Here is a 19,825-nt window from a genome sequence, read left to right on the forward strand (position 1 = left end):
GTCATTATACTGCGGCAGGTCGGCGCGATCCGGCGAGCCGTCGTAGCTGTACGCCGGCTCCTTTAAAGCGGATGTGCCATGGGAAAATAATATTAAAAGCCAGCAGCTACAAATACCGCAGCTGCTGACTTTTAATATTAGGACACTTACCTGTCCTGGAGTCCAGCGCCGATCGCAGCAGAGGACGAGCGATCGCTCGTCTCTCTGCTGCTCCCCCCGCCATCCACGCTGAGGGAACCAGGAAGTGAAGCGCTGCGGCTTCACTGCCCGGTTCCCTACGGCGCATGCGCGAGTCGCGCCGCGCCCGCCGATTGGCTCCCGCTGTGTGCTGGGAGCCGAGTGTTCCCAGCACACAACGGGGGGGCGACGGGATGTGACGGAATGCCCATCTTTTGCCCGTGAATGCCGGGCCGGAAGTGGGTGCAAATACCTGTCATTAGACAGGTATCTGCACCCCCCTCCCCCCTGAAAGGTGTCAAATGTGACACCGGAGGGGGGGAGGGTTCCGATCAGCGGGACTCCACTTTAGGGTGGAGAACCGCTTTAAGCGGGATAGCAGGCACGTTCACGCCACCGCTGCACTGCGGGGTGCCGTTGCACTTGACCGGCGGTCGCCATGACCGCTGGCCAATCGCGATCGCAGGCACGAGAGCCAGTTCTGTGAGGAGAGGAGATGCAGATCGTGTGTTCCTACGAGCTAGGAACAGCGATCTGTCATCTCCTCTAGTGACTCACATCCCCCTACAGTTAGAACACACATTATGGAACACAGTTAACCCCTAGTTTTTAAACCCCTTCCATGCCAGTGACATTTACACAGTAGTCAGTGCATTTTTATAGCACTGATTGCTGTATAATTGTCAATGGTCCCAAAAATGTGTCAAAAGTGTTCGATGTGTCCGCCATAATGTCACAGTCCTGATAAAAATTGCAGATCACCACCATTACTAGTAAAATAATAATAATAATAATAAAAATGCCATAAATCTATCCCTTATTTTGTAGACGCTATAACTTTTGCGCCAATCAATATATACACTTATTGCAATTTTTATTATCAAAAATATGTAGAAGAATACGTGTTAACCTAAACTGAGGAAAAATTTACGCTCTTTTTTTGTTTATAGTGCAAAAAATAAAAACCGCAGAGATGATCAAATACCACCAAAAAAAGCTCTATTTGTGGGGAAAAAAGGACTCAAATTTTGTTTGGGTACAGCATTGCACGACCGCGCAATTGTCAGTTAAAGTGACTCAGTGCCGTATCGCAAATGGCCTGGTCATTGAGCAGCCAAATCTTCCAGGGCTGAAGTGGTTAATGCATAGGAAAACAGTCATCACAAAATAACTCACTTGCATGTGCTGTAGGGTGCAAGAAATGTTCTTCACACAAAATCTAACGGTCTTCTCCAAACTTCTGAATACCTTTTCTTCCTTGTTAAATATTTGGTCTTTCACCTACAATGTATTCCAAAATACAAGGGTGTTAATCATATTTGAACTCTATTGCAGCATATATAGGGTGTAGACCAGGGGTGCTCAACCAGTGGCCCGGGGGCCATACGTGGCCCACGGAGCCCTCTGATGTGGCCCGCGACCTCCTGCTCTGGGATGAAATAGAATAGAATACTGTTATTAAAGGTAATTTTATTACTAAAATCACAGGGCCAGATTCAGATTTGCGTAAGTTTCGGCGGGCGTAGCGTATCTCAGATACACTACGCTACCGTTACTTAGAGCGGCAGGTCCTGTATTCAGAAAGAACTTGCGCTCTAAGTTACGGCGGCGTAGTGTAACTGGTCCGGCGTAAGCCCGCCTAATTCAAAGTAGGCATGTAGCGGGCATGTTGTATGCTAATGACTTGTGACCCCACGTAATTGACGCTCCTAACAAATGGCGCATGCGCCGTCAATGAAAGTATCCCAGTGCGCATGCTCCAAATTACGCCGCAAATAGTCAATGCTTTAGACGTGAACGTAACTTACGCACAGCCCTATTCGCGTACGACGCAAATGAAGTAGACGACGCAAAATTCGACGCTGTCTCAACGTCCATACTTAACATTGGCTACGCCTCATATAGCAGGGGTAACTTTACGCCGAAAAAAGCCTTACGTAAACGACATAAATCAATGCGCCGGGCGCACGTACGTTTCTGAATCGGCGTATCTAGCTCATTTGCATATTCTACGCGGAAATCAACGGAAGCGCCACCTAGCGGCCAGAGTAAATATGCACCCCAAGATACGACGGCGTAGGAGACTTACGCCGCTCGTATCTAGGCAACAGTGAGGCGTATCTGATTCTATGAATCAGGCGCAGAGATGCGACGCCTCGCACTCAGAGTTACGACGGCGTATCTGGAGATACGCCGTCGTAACTCCTTTCTGAATCTGGCCCACAGTGTATATATGGGCATATCTCTTCTGTAGTGGTTATTGTGCTGCTTTCAAACTGATCTGCAGGGGCAGAGCAGTGCACCTGCGGGTTACCTGCTTTGAGCCATAGACTTTGGTTATTACCTGCGAGTTTGAGCTTTCTGAAAGTGCACCACACCTGCAGAATATAATAGAAGTCTATTGCAAAGTGCAGCTAACCTGCAAGAAAAACCGCATTGCATCAGTGTGAAAGCAGCCTTGAGCCCTTTTCACATTTTTTTCACAAAAAAAGAAGAAGAGTATAGTGGGCTTTGTCTGTGTGCAGAGCGCACACGGACATCCTGTCCACCCCTTCTGCTCATTGTGGCCAGCGACCAGTTACCAAGTTGCTTAAGTGGCCCCCGCTCTTGAAAAGGTTGGGCACCCCTGGTGTAGACAGTCATTTCTATGGAGCTAGGACCCTGGGTAGTATTTTTGGATATGTCTTAGGCCTGGTACACACGATAGGATTGATCCGTGCATATGGTCCGCCGGACCGTATCCGCGGATAAATCCTCTGGCGGATTTGGATCCGTTGGCATGTACTCACCATCGGATCCAAATCTGCGCGGAATTCAACCGCGGTGACGTGTCGCGCCGTCGCCGCGATGATGACGCAGCGACGTGCGCGATGCTGTCATATAAGGAAATCCACGCATGCGTCGAATCATTACGACGCATGCGAGGGACGTGTTCGGACGGATCGATCCGGTGAGTCTGTACAGACCACCGGATCGATCCGCTGGAGCCGATTCCAGCGGATAGATTTGTTAGCATGCTAACAAATTTTTATCTGCTGGAAATCGGAAATATCCGTGGATAAATATCCGCTGGAACGTACACACCAGGGGATCTATCCGCTGAAACCGATCCGCTGAGATTTTTCAGCGGATGGATCCTCTCGTGTGTACGGGCCTTATAGGTGAAGTTTAATAGGTGAAGTTCTGTTCCTGTGATGATGTAGGTGAGATTTTGTCTCACGTTCTAGTCTGTAGGACTAGAACTCCACCCCATGTGCTGTCATTTTACATTTTACTCGCTATTACAGCACCTGAGGAAACAGTGAATAAATTGCCCATAGCAGAAGAAATTATTAGACTTGAGCTTATTATTTTGGCAAAAGGAGGAATTTAACCAGTGCCTCAGTTGGTACAATGGCATGGAACCATCCTGGGTAAAACCCAGGATTTAAGAGGGTTTCCAGTTAATTCAAAAACGTCACTCCTTTAAAACTGTCCATGATGCAACATCACCAAATTGGCGCTCTATATTTTACCTAATGGACCACTCAAGGATGTGTACTGAAAGCACTGCCCATCTAAGAACTAAAAGCGGAGCTCCACCCAAAAATGGAACTTCCGCTTTTCGGAACCCTCCCCCCTCCGGTGTCACATTTGGCACCTTTCAGGGGGGAGGGGGGTGCAGATACTTGTCTAAGCCAGGTATTTGCTCCCACTTCTGGGCATAGACTCTCGTGGGAGTCACGACACTCTCCCCCCCGCTGTCTCCTGGGAAACACACTGGTCCCAGGAGAGAGTGGGAACCAGTGAGGAAACCGTGCAGTGAAGCTGTAACGCTTCACTTCCTGATTCCCTCACCGAGGATGTCGGCGGAGGCAGCCGAGAGACAATCGATCGCTCTGCCTCAGCTGCCGACATCGCGGGCGCGCTGTGAGCAGCTTCAGTATTTGTAGCTGCTGGCTTTTAAAAAAAAAGATGCGGGTGGACCTCCGCTTTAATATGTAGGAAGCATGTGGGCATGTGAAGGCCATGGGCATGAACACGTCTACTATTCACAGTTAGAATCCAGGAAACACAGTCAATGCAAGACAGTGTAAAATCCAGAAATGTATATTTGGTATTTTGCAGTCCACTTGTTCAACTAGTGTGAAATGTGATGCACAGAACCTCCCAGATAGCTCAGCTTACCTGTTCCCCTCCAGTCAGTATCTTCAAGTGGCTGGTCACTCTCTTGGATTTCTTGGTAATTGAGTGAATACTGAGCTTGGAAAGTTTGTCTTTCAGTGATTCCTCTTCATCTACCCTCCTGTACTTCAGCACTGGAAGTATATCAAATATCAAAAGGCATAAAATATTACCAGACTGATGTTAAAGGGCAAACCCTTCCTGTAATGTTATATTGACATCCCTGTCAAAAAAATATGACCCAGGAAACACAGATGATGATTAATCAATTGGTAATCAAAGACCGCCAGCTGAGGGACCAGTTAGGGGAGCTAGAGAACCAGGAATTAAAAATATATCTCTTGTGAAACTATGAAGTGTATCCTAACTCTAAAGAATACGAAAGAACTGTCCTTGAAATATTTTACAAAACAATGATCTCCCACATTTTACAGCTTGTTAAATGCATTCAGCTATATAAGAAGTATAAAAATAGTTATAAAAAACTCTCAGTTATATCTAGATGAGAAGTTCTGTTACCTCTAATAAAAATGACGTACATTTGTCAACCCTTCTTGGTTTTACACATAAAGCATCAGCATCTCATAATAGACAAGTCAGTAACCTTATGTGGCTCCCAAGCTACTGGCTGCAGGTGACCATTGATCTACTTTACACCAGTGGTCATCATCCCTGTCCTCAGGACCCACTAACAGGCCAGGTTTTATGTATTACCTTGGGGAGATGCAGACTAGAATACTGCAATCACTGGGCAGCAAATAATATCATCAGTGATGTATTTCAGTTATCTTGCAAACCTGGCCTGTTAGTGGGCCCTGAGGACAGGGTTGATGACCACTGCTTTACACCAATAACCAATTGTATTTAGGTGTTTTAGGCCTTGTACACACGACTGAACATGTCCGCTGAAACTGGTCCGTGGACCAGTTTCCGCGGACATGTCCGACCGTGTGTAGGGCCTAGCGGACAGTTTTCCGGCCTAGCGGGCAGGTTTCCAGCGGACAAAAGTTTCTTAGCATGCTATGAAACTTGTCCGCTGGAAACATGTCCGTCGGACATGTCCGATGGTTAGTACGACTCATCGGACATGTCCGCTGGTTATGACGTATAACCAGCGGCCCGAAATCCCGCGCATGCGTCGAATTGATTCGACGCATGCGTGGAAGCATTGAACTCGCGTGTTAGAGAACGTCGGTGTCGTATACGTCACCGCGTTCTCTGTCCGCGGGGATTTTGGTCTGATGGTGTGTACACACATCAGACCAAAAGCTCCCAGCAGACATGTCCGATGAAAACGATCCGCGGACCGTTTTCATTGGACATGTCTGCTCGTGTGTACAAGGCCTGACTCAGTGCCTCTGAGCTACTGGTTGAGGGTGACAATTGGTATACTATACATCTGTAATTAATGGTAGTTGGGGGTGAATGTCAGCGGTTTACACATGGGAGTTGATTTATTATTTAGGTGTTTATTCATACCTATTCATGGCCATGTGACGGTAGAGGTTTTTTTTTAGGTTTTCTATGCAGCATCTTTTACAACACAACTTTGAATTGTAATGAGACTGTATTACATTGTGTGTAATTTCCATGAGTGACACCTCTCTCTCTCTTTCAGTGATGCCACTGCTTTCTAATGAACTCTTCTAGTTCTGACTTTCCAGTAACCACAGTTCTGCGAATAGACGCTTTTGTATAAGCATTGCTTTCCACTGCATGTGAAAATTAGTCACACCTCATGTTTTTTTTAATGTATTTTATATAGGAGGTTGAGATTAAGGCTTTACTTAATACTGAAATTATCACATGTACGGTGCATTCCCACCGGTGTGCCTGCACTGTTTTCCTTATTCCGCACCCAAGAACATTAGTGTAAAGCCTCATACACACAATCCAACTTTATGGCCATAATTGTCTGATGGACGTGTTGTGTCGGATAATCCGACCGTGTTTATGCTCCATCAGACAATTGTTGGCTGAATTAATTACAACAAAAGTTGGCTGTTCATGTTCACTAACTGTTGGGCAATAAATCTGTCACGTCGGTTTATCCGATCGTGTGTATGCAAGTTGGTCCAACTAAAATCTGATGTACAAACATGCATGCTCAGAACCAATGCTAAACATTAGCAGAAGTTTCCCAAAGGGTGGCGCTAAAGAGCAGAAAAAACACATATTTAGGTTTTGTTGGCTGAAAATGTTGTGCCGTGTGTATGTAGAACAAGTTCAGGGCCAACGCCCTTCGGACCAAAATCCACAGAAAAGTTGGATGTAAGTCCGATCGTGTGTAGGGATGAGCTTCGTGTTCGAGTCGAACCCATGTTTGACTCGAACATCGTATGTACGACTCGAACATCGTATGTTCGACCGTTCGTCGAATTACGAACGTTACGGGCCATTCGAACCATAATTCACTGTGGCATCGCAGTGCATTGCTGGCTGATGATTGGCCAAGCATGCACTATGAACCGCATGCTTGGCCAATCACAGCGCGCAAAAAACAGAGAGCCATAATTGGCCAAAGCCAGGGTGGCTTTGGCCAATTATGGCTCAGGGGGTTTAGTACTCGCCCCACACTATATAAAAGGCCGCTTGCAGGTTGGCCTTGTGTAGTGTGTTGCGGTGGTGGTTAGAGAGAGAGAGAGAGAGTGTCATTTTTTCTAGGTAGATAGAGCAGGCAGGCTAGTCAGTTAAAGTTACAGTGTGTAGAGGATATATATGCATCCCAGGTGTTGTACATATATTTATATACTGTATAGTTTAGCTAGATTAGCTCTTCCTAATTTACTGGCAGGCAGGTGATTGTGCTAGCTGCAGTATTCTCACGTGGTGTATTGCCTGTGTCCTCTGCAGTGTGCACCATAAAGCTACGTGGTGTGTGTACTGCCTTTGTCCTCTGTAGTTTGCACCTAAAGCTACTTGGTGTGTACTGCCCGTGTCCTCTGCAGTTTGCACCTAAAGCTACGTAGTGTGTACTGCCTGTATCCTCTGCAGTGTGCACCATAAAGCTACGTGGTGTGTGTACTGCCTTTGTCCTCTGCAGTTTGCACCTAAAGCTACTTGGTGTGTACTGCCCGTGTCCTCTTCAGTTTGCACCTAAAGCTACGTGGTGTGTACTGCCCGTGTCCTCTGCAGTTTGCACCTAAAGCTATGTGGTGTGTACTGCCCGCGTCCTCGGCAGTTTGCACCTGAAGCTACGTAGTGTGTACTGCCTGTGTCCTCTGCAGTGTGCACCATAAAGCTACATGGTGTGTACTGCCTGTGTCCTCTGCAGTGTGCACCTAAAGCTACGTGGTGTGTACTGCCCGTGTCCTCTGCAGTTTGCACCTAAAGCTACGTAGTGTGTGTACTGCCTTTGTCCTCTGCAGTTTGCACCTAAAGCTACTTGGTGTGTACTGCCCGTGTCCTCTGCAGTTTGCACCTAAAGCTACGTAGTGTGTAGGGATGACCCGAACACCCCCCTGTTCGGTTCGCACCAGAACCTGCGAACACACCAAATGTTTGTGTGAACTTTAGAACCCCGTTAAAGTCTATGGGACTCGAACGTTTGAAATCTAAAGTGCTAATTTTAAAGGCTAATATGCAAGTTATTGTCCTAAGAAGTGTTTGGGGACCTGGGTCCTGCCCCAGGGGACATGTATCGATGCAAAAAAAGTTTTAAAAATGGTTGTTTTTTAGGGAGCAGTGAATTTAATAATGCTTAAAGTGAAACAATAAAAGTGAAATATTCCTTTAAATTTCGTACCTAGGGGGGGGTGTAAAGTAAGCATGTGAAATAGCGCATGTTTCCCGTACTTAGAACTGTCTCTGCACAAAGTGTCATTTCTGAAAGAAAAAAAGTCATTTAAACCGGACTCGCGGCTATAATGAATTGTCGGCTCCCGGCAATTCAGAGAGGCTTTCAACCGAGAATCCCTGATGCGCTTGCGCAGCTGAAGTCAGTGGCGCATTGCAAGGGGAATTTCTCCTAAACCGTACAGGTTTAGGGGATATTCTTTTTACCTACAGGTAAGCCTTATTATTTCAGATTTTGTGCACTGCCCCTACTTCCCTCCTTTGCAACATATAATTTTAATTGGCACTACAGGTGCTCCTCCAAAGTGGAACTTTACCCATAACAACTTGATAAAAAATAATGTTCTTTAGCAAGGAACAAACATTCTACATTAATAATTACTGTATGTTACCAAAATAAATGTGTGCTGTAAATTGCCTCCAGCATTGCCCCTGTTTCTTCTTGCCGAAGCCTGCCATTTTCCTGAAGCCCAGAGCCCCTGAATAACTGTAAATGATCAGGCTATCAGCAGAACGGCTTCTATAAATTCAGCACAGTACCGAAAAATAGAGCGCAACTGAGCATGTGCAGAGCAGGGTGAGAAAGTGTATTACTGGATTTTAAACAGTATAGGCACTTATTTTTAATGTTTTAAATACAGTGCCTTGAAAAAGTATTCATACCCCTTGAAATTTTCCACATTCTGTCATGTTACAACCAAAAACTTAAATGTATTTTATTTGGGATTTTATGTAATAGACCAACACAAAGTGGCATATAATTGTGAATTGGAAAGAAAATAATAAATGTTTTTCAAAATGTTTTACAAAAAAATGTTTGAAAAGTGTGGTGTGCATTTGTACTCAGCCCCCCTGAGTCAATACTTTGTAGAACCTGATTTCACTGCAATTACAGATGTAAGTCTTTTGGTTATGCTTCTACCAGCTTTGCACATCTACAGAGTGACATTTTTGCCCATTCTTTTGCAAAATAGCTCAAGCTCCATAGATTCTCAACTGGACTTAGGTCTGGACATTCTAACACATGAATATGCTTTGATCTTAACCATTCCATTGTAGCACTGCCTGCATGTTTAGGGTCATTGTTCTGCTGGAAGGTGAACTTCCGCCCCAGTTTCAAGTCTTTTGCAGACTCTAACAGGTTTTCTTCCTAGATTGCCCTGTATTTGGCTTCATCTATCTCTGACTAGCTTCCCTGTACCTGCTGAAGAAAAGCACCCCCACAACATGATGCTGCCACCACCATGTTTCACAGTCAGGATGGTGTGTTCAGGGTGATGTGCAGTGCTAGTTTTCCATCACATATAGCGTTTTGCTTTTACGCCAACAAGTTACATTTTGGTCTCATTTGACCAGAGCACCTTCTGACAAATGTTTGCTGTGTCCCCCTAATGGCTTCTCGCAGACTGCATGGCTTTTTTTCAACAATGGCTTTCTTCTTGCCATGCTTCCATAAAGGCCAGATTTGTGGAGTACATAATAGTTGTCTTGTGGACAGATTCTCCGACCTGAGCTGTGGATCTCTGCAGCTTCTCCAGAGTTACCATGGTTACCAGTTACCTCTTGACTGCTTCTCTGATTAATGCTTTCCTTGCCCAGCTTGTTAATTTAGGTAGACGGCTATGTCTTGGTAGGTTTGCAGTTGTGCCATACTCTTTGCATTTTTGGGTGATGGATTGAATAGTGCCCTGGGAGATGTTCAAAGCTTGGGCTATTTTTTTTATAATCTAACCCTGCTTTAAACTTCTCCACAACTTTATCCCTGACCTGTCTGGTGTGTTCCTTGGCCTTCATTATGCTGTCTGTTCACTAACAAACCTCTGAGGGCTTCACAGAACAGCTGTATTTATACTGGGATTAAATTAGACACAGGTGGACTCTATTTACTAATTAGATGACTTCTGAAGGCAATTGGTTCCACTAGATTTTAGTTAGGGGTATCAGAGTATAGGGGGATGAATACAAATGCATCCAACACTTTTCAGATATTTATTTGCAAAAAAAAAAAAAAAAAAACTATTTATCATTTCCACTTCACAATTATGTGTCACTTTGTGTTGGTCTACCACATAAAATCCCAATAATAACATTTACGATTTTGGTTGTATGTATGTAAATTTCAATGGGTATGAATACTTTTTCAAGGCACTGTAGCTACTACCTGAAACAGGGGCCAGTATAAAGTGATCTAGCAAGACCTAATTTTCTGACTAAAGTTCCACTTTAAATAGATTTAAAAATATGTTTTATCTATGTTGTTTCATTATGTCTACATAGACAGTTTAAAGTATCCCTGTAACTGGAAATGGTGAAATGTTTCAGGTTGCTATTGAGGTCTGTCTACAACTGTCTACTTCCATCTACAAATGACTGTGAAATACTTTGCATACATTATATTCCGCCAATCTATAGTCTGTCAATACCAACCATTAAAAAACAAAATATTCCTCAACAGGCATAACAGATACTTTAAAACCATTTAGAGGCAACGTTAATACTCCTACAAAGTTTTCTATTTGATTGTCTGCCCTTAGTTTTAAATATAGATAATACATGAATAAATTCTACAAGGTCAACGGGTTATAGCTGTATTGCAATGATACATTTTATTTAAATGTATTTTGTCTAATGAGACTGTTTTAGCATATTGTTTATGCCAGTGTGGGTTGTATTACTGTACCTAAATCTTTCCTCCTCTTCAGCTCGTTTATGTTGCCATTAACGTCTTTGATAGCTGTAAATGCATCCTGTAGTGTCTTGAAGTCTGGATGACACTGGGGAGTGGAGTTCAGCAGCTCGCATAGCAACAAGGGATATTTCATCACTCGCTGGATAGGTTTAATCATCAGGGACCCCATGTCCAGCAGATTCGGTTTTCCCCTAATTGGCCAGAATGAAGAGATGACTTACACACAACTACACAGAGCTCGGCTTAAAATTAAAATGATAGACACCAAACAAGAGACACATCTATTATTTTTTACTGTCTTTGCATTGCTAAACTTCATGATAAAGAGCTATAGAAAAATGTCAACAGCAGACTTTTAAACAGTTTATAATTGTAAAAATATATAGATAGCTTAGACAAATGGTTTTATGTATTCCATAGTGTAAAGGGAAATAATATAAAAAATTGTATAAGTATTGGAAATGTATAAATGAGTGTAGCCTATAATGAATTGTATTTCAATAGCTGGGAGGCATGTTAAAGTAAAAGTTCACCCTAAAACTAAAATCTCTAAATTTACTGGCATCCACAATCTAAGGCCTTGTACACACGATCGGTTAACCAGAGGATAACGGTCTGATGGACCGTTTTCATCGGTCCAAACCGATCGTGTGTGGGCCCCATAGGTTATTTAACCTTCGGTCAAAAAAAAGCCAACTTGCTTTAAATTTTACCCGATGGATTGCTAACCGATAGGTCAAAACCGATCGTTAGTACGCACAACCATCGGTTAAAAATCCACGCATGCTCAGAATCAAGTCGACGCATGCTTGGAAGCATTGAACTTCGTTTTTTTTCAGCACGTCGTTGTGTTTTACGTCACCGCGTTCTGACACGATCGTTTTTTTAACCGATGGTGTGTAGGCGCGACGGACCATCAGTCAGCTTCATCGGTTAACCTATGACAACGGGCCGTCGGTCAGTTCTCATCAGATGGACTGATCGTGTGTACGCGGCATAAGACTAACCTGTCTAGCTCTGTAAAGAAGAAATCGCTATACATACCTTTTCTGAAGTCGCTCTGGTCTGGTCTCCAGTGGCGGATGCTGTGTACAGGAGACAGCGGACAACGGCTGTGAAATGCCCAGGAAGTATCGTCACCCATGGACTATGGGGCTTCCATTCAGGGCCGGGACAATGGGTGGGCAGGAGGGACGGCTGCCCTGGGCACTGTGGTATCATATGAGATGGAGGGACACCACAAGGAGATTGGGGGGAGAGGAGATTTGTGTTGGGTGGGGGAATTTGGGGGCAGCAGGGGGTAAGAATTGTTTTAAGAGGGAAAATTTGGGGGGGGGGTGCGTTATCTAGGAAAGGTGATTATGAGGGATTTGTGTTGGGGGTGAGGGAAGAGGATTTGTGCTAGAAGGTGGGATTTGGAGTTGCGAGTGACTTCAGAAAAGGTACGTATAGCGATTTCTTCTTTACATGGCTAAATGGGTTAGTCATCGGTTTGGACCGATGAAACTGAACTTCGGTCCATTCTCATCGGGTTTGTCCGACCGTGTGTACAGGGTCTTAGACTGTGGATGCCAGTAGGTTTACAGATTTTAGTTTTAGGGTGATTTTCTACTTTAAAATGTGTCCAAACCCAACAACAAAAATGCAATTTATTATAGCTTACCACTTACCAGTCTTTAGGTTGAGTGGCTGCATTAATTTTTTTTTTTTCTTCCACCTTTTTTTTTTTATCTTCCTCTGCTAGTAACACACTTTCTGTCCTAGGTTGACACAATAGTCTAGGTACTGTATTATGGAGAAGTGCCAACCTAGAACAGGAAGTTTATTAAGACTACTGGACACTTCCCCCTCTCCTCATCTCCATGACATGGGAGGGGTCTGTTATGCCTCGTACACACGGCCGGACTTTCTGAGAAAAAAAGTCAGACGGGCTTTTTTTCCTCGGAAAGTCCGGCCGCGTGTAGCCTCCGTCTGACTTTTTTTCTCGGAAGTCCGATGGACCTTAGATAGAGAACCTGTTCTTTTTCTTTCCGTCGGACTTCCGACGGACTCACGGCGGACTTTTGCATTGTTAAAAGTCCGACCCTGTGTACAAGGCATAACAGTGTAACTCTACTGAGAGCAGTGCAGTACAGGCAGAGAGAAAAGAAAGTGACCCAGCTCACTGGATTACTGGCAGAATCAACAGGGGTTCTTTCTGCGCTTATCAAAGGTACCTTATAACAAAATGCTGTAATGGCATAGCTAAAGAAAAATTCCAGGTATGAATATTTTATACATAGTTACATTGTTGCAGCTTGGACCAATGTAACTATATATATTCTATCATATGAACTATCAAGCTTTGATATTAAAGTGCTCTATTTGCGCTTTAATCTTTGCATTGGTCACCTTTCGCACAAATGATGGCATTTTAAGTTTACTTCACAAGGCCACATCAGTTCATATGATGTGATATTTATTTACTGTATATATTTTTGATTTTCAATATTGAAGCGCTCCACTCTTTCTTTTTGAGCCCTTTCACACTGAGCCACGGGTCGCGTCAGAGGTACATCGCCGCTAGTTTTAGCAATGCTTTACAGTCGTTATAGCGGCGCTAATCGCCCGCTAGCGGGGTGCTTTTAACCCCCCGCTAGCAGCCAAATAAAGGGTTAAATGTGCCCTAAAAGCGCTGCTGCCAAAGCTCTTTGCATGCGCTTCAGCAGCGGTGCCTATTCATTTCAATGGGCAGGGGCGGTTTAGGAGCGGTGTATATGGCGCATTTCCACCACCCCCAAAGATGCTGCTATCAGGACTTTTTTTTAACGTCCTGCCAGCGCTGCGCCCCAGTGTGAAAGTGCTTGGGCTCTCAACTGGGGCTGTAGGGGAGGCATTTTTCAGGCGCTATTTTTAGCCCTTTAGCGGCTGAAAAATGCCTCCAGTGTAAAAGAGGTATTTCTGTTTTTGTCAAGTGGAATATGGTCATCCTCTATTGCAAGCAGCTTTCCAATACTTAGCGCTCACAATATCTACCTTTTTGAGATGTACAGTATATCCTATGCTTGGAAAATGGCAAAATCACTGAAGAAGACACCGCTCTGGTCCTGTGCCGAATGGCTGCCCTGCTGCATTGTGAACACAGGACGTTAGCTGCTTGGCAGGGGTTCCATTCAGAGAATGCATTTCCTGAATGAATGCTAAGTGTTCTCTGATTGGACGAGGTGAGCTTGACTTCACCACCCCACCTCTCCTCACATTTTTATTTCTGTCTGTGTTGCTGCTAGAGCAGGGGTAGGCAACCTGGGGCCCTCCAGCTGTTGCAGAACTACAAGTCCCATCATGCCTCTGGAAGTAATTGTAACTGCCAGCCTTGCAATACTGTACCTCATGGGAAATGTAGTTCCACAACAGCTGGAGGGCCTCAGGTTGCCTTACCCCTGTATTAGAGAGATCTTCTCATTTCCTGTTTGGTATTACATTGACAGCAGAACAAGAAGTGATGGCATATCTCTCTAACAAAGCCCAAGATGGCACTAAAACAACATGACAAGGGTTCTAACCCTTCCCCACTCTATCCAAAACTAAAAAAACTGTTTAGTTTGTAAAGTGGCCAGACACAATAAAAAAATGGGGGGTCTGTTATTGCTGGATGCCTTCTGAAAATTTTAGTTTTCTGGTTGTTATGTGACCCTCTGGATTCAATACTTCCTCTGGAACAAGTATACAGACCAGAAAGGTCAGAAATATCCTTATCTGTATACTCAGAACGTTGTGAGTAAAGGCTGCATTCACACTACAACGCGGCGTATTTTACCGTGAATTGCCGCGACAAATTGCGGCGTTTTGTCCCGCGATTTGCCGCGACAAAACGCGGTAAAATACGCCGCGGTAACATACACAGGAGGGGTGATCAACATTGTCGGCTATGGCCGAACGCCGAAGCCGCCCGAAAAAAAGGGTCCGGGACTTGTTTTGAGCTTCAGGCGTTTCGGCGTTCGGCATGGAGATGTGAACCATCTCCATAGCCGACAATGTAAAATCACCCCTCCAGCGTATCAGGGGCTGCTGCGGCTTCGCGCTTCAGGCGTATATACGCCTAGGTGTGAATGGGCACTTTGCATATTATTCACATTGTCGCGGCAAATCGCGGGACAAAACGATGCAATTTGTCGCGGCAATTCGCGGTAAAATACGCTGCGTTGTAGTGTGAATGCAGCCTTAAAGGAGTTGTAAAGGCAGAAGGTTTTGTAACCTTCTGTGTGTAGCACTACTTACCTGAGCCCTGTTTTTCTCCAGCAATGTCCACGAGTGTCTAAGCCGTCCGTGACACTCTTGCTGATTGGCTGAGACACAGCCGCTGCACCATTGGCTCCCGTGGCTGTCAATCAAAGCTCATCAGTCAATCAGGGGAGAGATGGGACGGGGCTGGGTCGGGGCTCTGTGTCTGATTGGATACACAGAGCTCTGACTCGGCTCTGGTGCCCCCATAGGAAGCTGCTGACTGTGGGGACACTCAATAGGAGGGAGGGGCCAGGAGCAGTAAAGAGGAACCTGAGAAGAGGAGGATTTGGGCTGCTGTGTGCAAAACCAACTGCACAGAGGAGTTAAGTATAACATGTTTGTTATTTAACATTTTTTTTACTTTAAAGCACCGTGACATGAGGAACAATGCCACAGCCAGACTTCTGGCCTATATACAAAGAATAGAAAAAAAATGTATCGGTGAGTCTTTTTGCAAATGATTTTTGAGTGTTTATCAGCAAAATATTCCAGGTTATTATATCGGTTACTGCCACTTGGTGTCTCCAGATGCTGCCTGTTCAGTGAAAGCAAGCTCTGTGCGCCGGATGAAAACTTACAAAGGGTAAGCAAACAACAATATTGCTTTCAAACATGGCAAACATGAACAGCAAAACACCTTTAACTCACCTGAAGATAAATAAATGAATGTAAACCAAACCAATGCACTAACCTCTTCTACCAGTCAAAGGAAAATAGCAAAGAAATAATGTAGTAAGCAGTAAAGTCAAATTCCCATTTCAATTGAAGTCACTTTAACTGCAAACTCTAAGTAAATATTTTGGGCCAGATTCTTGTATATTCCGCGGCGGCGTAGCGCAAGTCATTACAAATTACTGGAGCAAGTGCCGTATTCTCCAAGCACTTGCTCCGTAATGTGCGGCGGCGTAGTGTAAATGGCCTGGCGTAAGGCCGCGTAATTCAAAGAGGGCGGCTTGTATTTAAATTAAGCGCGCCCCCGCGACGATCAAACTGCGCATGCGCCGGGCTTAAAAATAGCCCAGTGCGCATGCTCCAGCTCACGACGGAAAACGTCAATGACGCCGACGTGAGCGTCATTGACGTAAAGACGTATTCGCGAACGACTTACGAAAACGATGGAAAACGCCGACGCTGACCCGACGCCATACTTAATATGGCATACGACAGACCTTCGTAAACTTGCCCCTCATATAGCAGGGGCAAGTTTACGCTTACGGAAACGTCGTAAAATCACTGCGTCGTCCGTGCGTACGTTCGGGAATCTAACTAATTTGCATAGACGACGGGGAAAACGACAATGCGACATCTAGCGGGGGGAAAAAAAATTGCATTTAAGATCTGACAGCGTAAGCGCCTTACGCCTGTCAGATCTAATGGGTATCTAAGCGTAACTGATTCTAAGAAGCAGTCGCATAGATACCCTGGGCCAGATTAGGACTTACGACGGCGCAAATGGCGTTGCGCCGTCGTAAGCCTTTTAAGAATTTGGCCCTATGACTTTCAAAATACTTTAATACTGGATGTTTTCATTCCCATTCATCACTGTAATCAATGCTGTCCCTTACATATATCAATGTAATTATTAGCATCATCCAGCCATAACATGAAGTCTTCTACATGCTTAGATATTTTAATTTATAAAACATTTGTTGGACGAAGGTGAGATGCAGCAGAGGCATTTCTGCAAGTTGAATAAAAGATCCCATAATTTTTCTAAGAGATTAAGGAACTGCAGTCTGCTCACAAAATTTTTAATAAAAACATCTATGCCATTCTGAAGCTTCCCTTCAACCACTTTGCATATTATTTTACATATATGGTGATTCTGTACTTGCCAAATATGCTGCAGAAATCTCCCTCCACTGAGTCTGGCTGTATCCATTTTAACTGTGGGCATCTGAAGCTGCTGCCTGTTCACTTCCTGGATTTTTACAGACACACAGAGCCACACCTCCAGCTTTGCAGCCGTGCAGCTCTCATTGGCCCTCTTATGATTCATCCCCCCTCTCTTCCTGGCAAACGCTCACAAGAGTGAGAGAGAGAGCTGTGCATGATATCATAAGCCTAGGCTTTTTACCAGACAAGGAACATGAAGTGGGCTGTATAAGGTATTTACTGGCAGAAAAAGAATTTTTACTATCCAAAGTTAAGACAACAAGGGCAGAAGATTTACTATATGGAAAGGCGAAAAAATTGCTGAAGTTCTGTGTTGTTAGCTCCATCTAGTGGCCAAAATGTGGTATTGTTTCCTCATTGAGGTATTTCAGAAAATTATACGCAATTTTGACCACTAGATGGAGTCGACAACGCAGGTAATAACCTCTTGTAAAAATGATGGGACATTTAATTCAACTGGCACAAATGCTTCTGATATTCGCGCACTGAATGTTTTATAACTAGACCCATTAAAGTGTAGGTTTTTCCTAAAATGCACTTTAACCACTTGACTTCCATAAGATTTACCCCTCTTTATAACTAGGCAATTTTTTTGCGATCTGGCAATGCATCACTGTAACTGACAATTGCTTCGTACTGTAATTTTCCCCCCACAAATAAAGCTTTCTTTTGGTGGTATTTGATCACCACTTTGTTTTTTATTTTTTGTGCTATAAACGAAAAAAAAAAAAAATTTAAAAAGAACTATATATTTTGTTTTACTTTCTGCTATAAAACACATCCAATAAAAAAAAATTCTAATTTTATTTCTTCAGAAATTTAGACCAATATGTATTCTGCTACATGTTTTCGGTAAAAAAAAAAAAATCATAATAAGCGTATATTGATTGGATTAACACAAACCTTATAGAGTTTACAAATTATGGGAAATATTTATGGAATTTAAAACATTTTTTTTAGTAGTAATGGCGGCGATCAGCAACTTATAGAAAGACTGCGATATTACGGTGGACAATCGGACACCAACTGACACTTTTGACACTTTGCGGGAACCAGTGACACTAATACAGTGATCAGTGCTAAAACTATGCACTGTCACTATACCAATGACACTAGCTGGGAAGGGGTTAAACATCTAGGGCAGGGATCCTCAAACTACGGCCCTCCAGCTGTTGCGGAACTACACATCCCATGAGGCATTGTAAAACTCTGACATTCACAGACATGACTAGGCATGATGGGAATTGTAGTTCCTAAACAACTGGAGGGCCGTAGTTTGAAGACCCATGATCTAGGGCAATCAAATGGTTAACTCTGTGCCTAGCCAGTGTTTTTTGTGCTGCTTTCACTAGGAGAAGAGATTGATTCTAGTCCCTGCTTTGAAGAGACACAGGATCAATTCCTTTGCCCTGACAGAACTGAGATATGCCTTGTTTACATAGGCATATCTCAGTTCTCTGTGTTTTACCGACGATCAGCGACCGCCGGAGGACATTGAGTGCCCGCATTCACAGATCAGGTTCTGCTGTGAAATATCACAGCAGGAGCTGCCCGTCAGCAGCCCTTATGCCCCCTGCAGGTGGAAGTGCAGGATCAAATATATATACGTGATTCTGCGCACAGCTGCCATCCTGTAGCAGTATAGGGCGGTCAGCAAGTGGTTAACTGTAAGGCCCCGTACACACGACCGGATCTATCCGCTGGGATTGATCCGCGGATCAGTTCCAGCGGATAAATCCGGTCGTCTGTACGGCCTAGCGGATATTTATCCGCGGAGATTCCTCGGGCCGATCGATTTCAAGCGGATATAAATTTCTTAGCATGCTAAGAAATCTATCCGCTTGAATCGGCTCCAGCGGATTGATCCGGTGGTCTGTACAGACTCACTGGATCAATCCGTCCGCTCCCCTCCCTCGCATGCGTCGTAATGATTTGACGCATGCGTTGAAGTACTTACCTTCCAGCGTCGCGCACGTCGCCGCGTCATCGTCGCGGCGACGGCGCGACACGTCACCGCGGATGAATTCCGCACAGATTTGGATCCGATGGTGTGTACACTCCATCGGATCCAAATCCGGAGGAGGAATCTCCGCTGGAAACGATCCGGCGGATCGTTTCCAGCGGAGATCCGGTGGTGTGTACGTGGCCTAACTGATCATTATGGTTTTTAGTAGATACTGGAAATTTGAATGACAGGGCTTCAATTTCCATTGCTGTGAAGATGTCAACCTACAAGGTGGTCTCATTCTCCCTGATAGATTTTTCGTTTGTTCGCCCTATATTGTGGACATCCATAATGCCGTCAGAGACTTGATGAATGTAATTTGAAAGTACTTTATAATTTTGTTTGATTTCAATATTTGATTTTGGAATAAATGACATTTCCCAAATGAAAACAACATTCAGTGTTAGAAATGTGTTTCAGAAACATGTTTCACCCCGAGGGCCTGCTCCAATTCTTCAAATGTCACTGTGGTTGAAAACAATGTGAGAATTGAGCGAAGGTTCTGAAAATGAAATTCTACTAGTGTATGGCCAGCTTTACTCCACCTACTACAGGCAGTAGAGTGACTCCAAGATAGAACAACAACAGAGAGAGCTCATCACCAAGGTCCCCAAGTACATAGAAACCAGTGTTTTCCTTTAGCATCTTCCAAAGACTATCAACTCTAGTAACCAGACCTGTTAATAAGCACTTCCTAACATTGCCGTCTGAGCCACCATATGTACTCAATAATAACAAAAATATAAAGGAATAATACTTACTCCTCTTCGTAGATTTTCCTGTGAAAGAAAGAAATTACATTGTAAGTAGAGAGGACATGGCACAGCAAATGCCTT

General features: G+C 44.2%; 1 protein-coding gene across 1 annotated transcript in view; it reads right to left on the minus strand.

Annotated features, from left to right (window-relative positions):
- ARHGEF38 (Rho guanine nucleotide exchange factor 38) overlaps positions 1-19,825 on the minus strand; it is a 139,469-nt gene that overhangs the window by 35,057 nt on the left and 84,587 nt on the right. Inside the window, exons 5-8 of the mRNA XM_040329693.1 lie at positions 19,751-19,768; positions 10,817-11,016; positions 4,345-4,475; positions 1,354-1,458 (exon numbers count right to left, since the gene is read on the minus strand). Of these exons, the coding sequence (XP_040185627.1) occupies positions 1,354-1,458; positions 4,345-4,475; positions 10,817-11,016; positions 19,751-19,768 (454 nt within the window). The remainder of the gene's footprint in view (positions 1-1,353; positions 1,459-4,344; positions 4,476-10,816; positions 11,017-19,750; positions 19,769-19,825) is intronic.

The sequence above is a fragment of the Rana temporaria genome, chromosome 1 (assembly GCF_905171775.1).
Source record: "Rana temporaria chromosome 1, aRanTem1.1, whole genome shotgun sequence".
Classification (NCBI taxonomy): domain Eukaryota; kingdom Metazoa; phylum Chordata; class Amphibia; order Anura; family Ranidae; genus Rana; species Rana temporaria.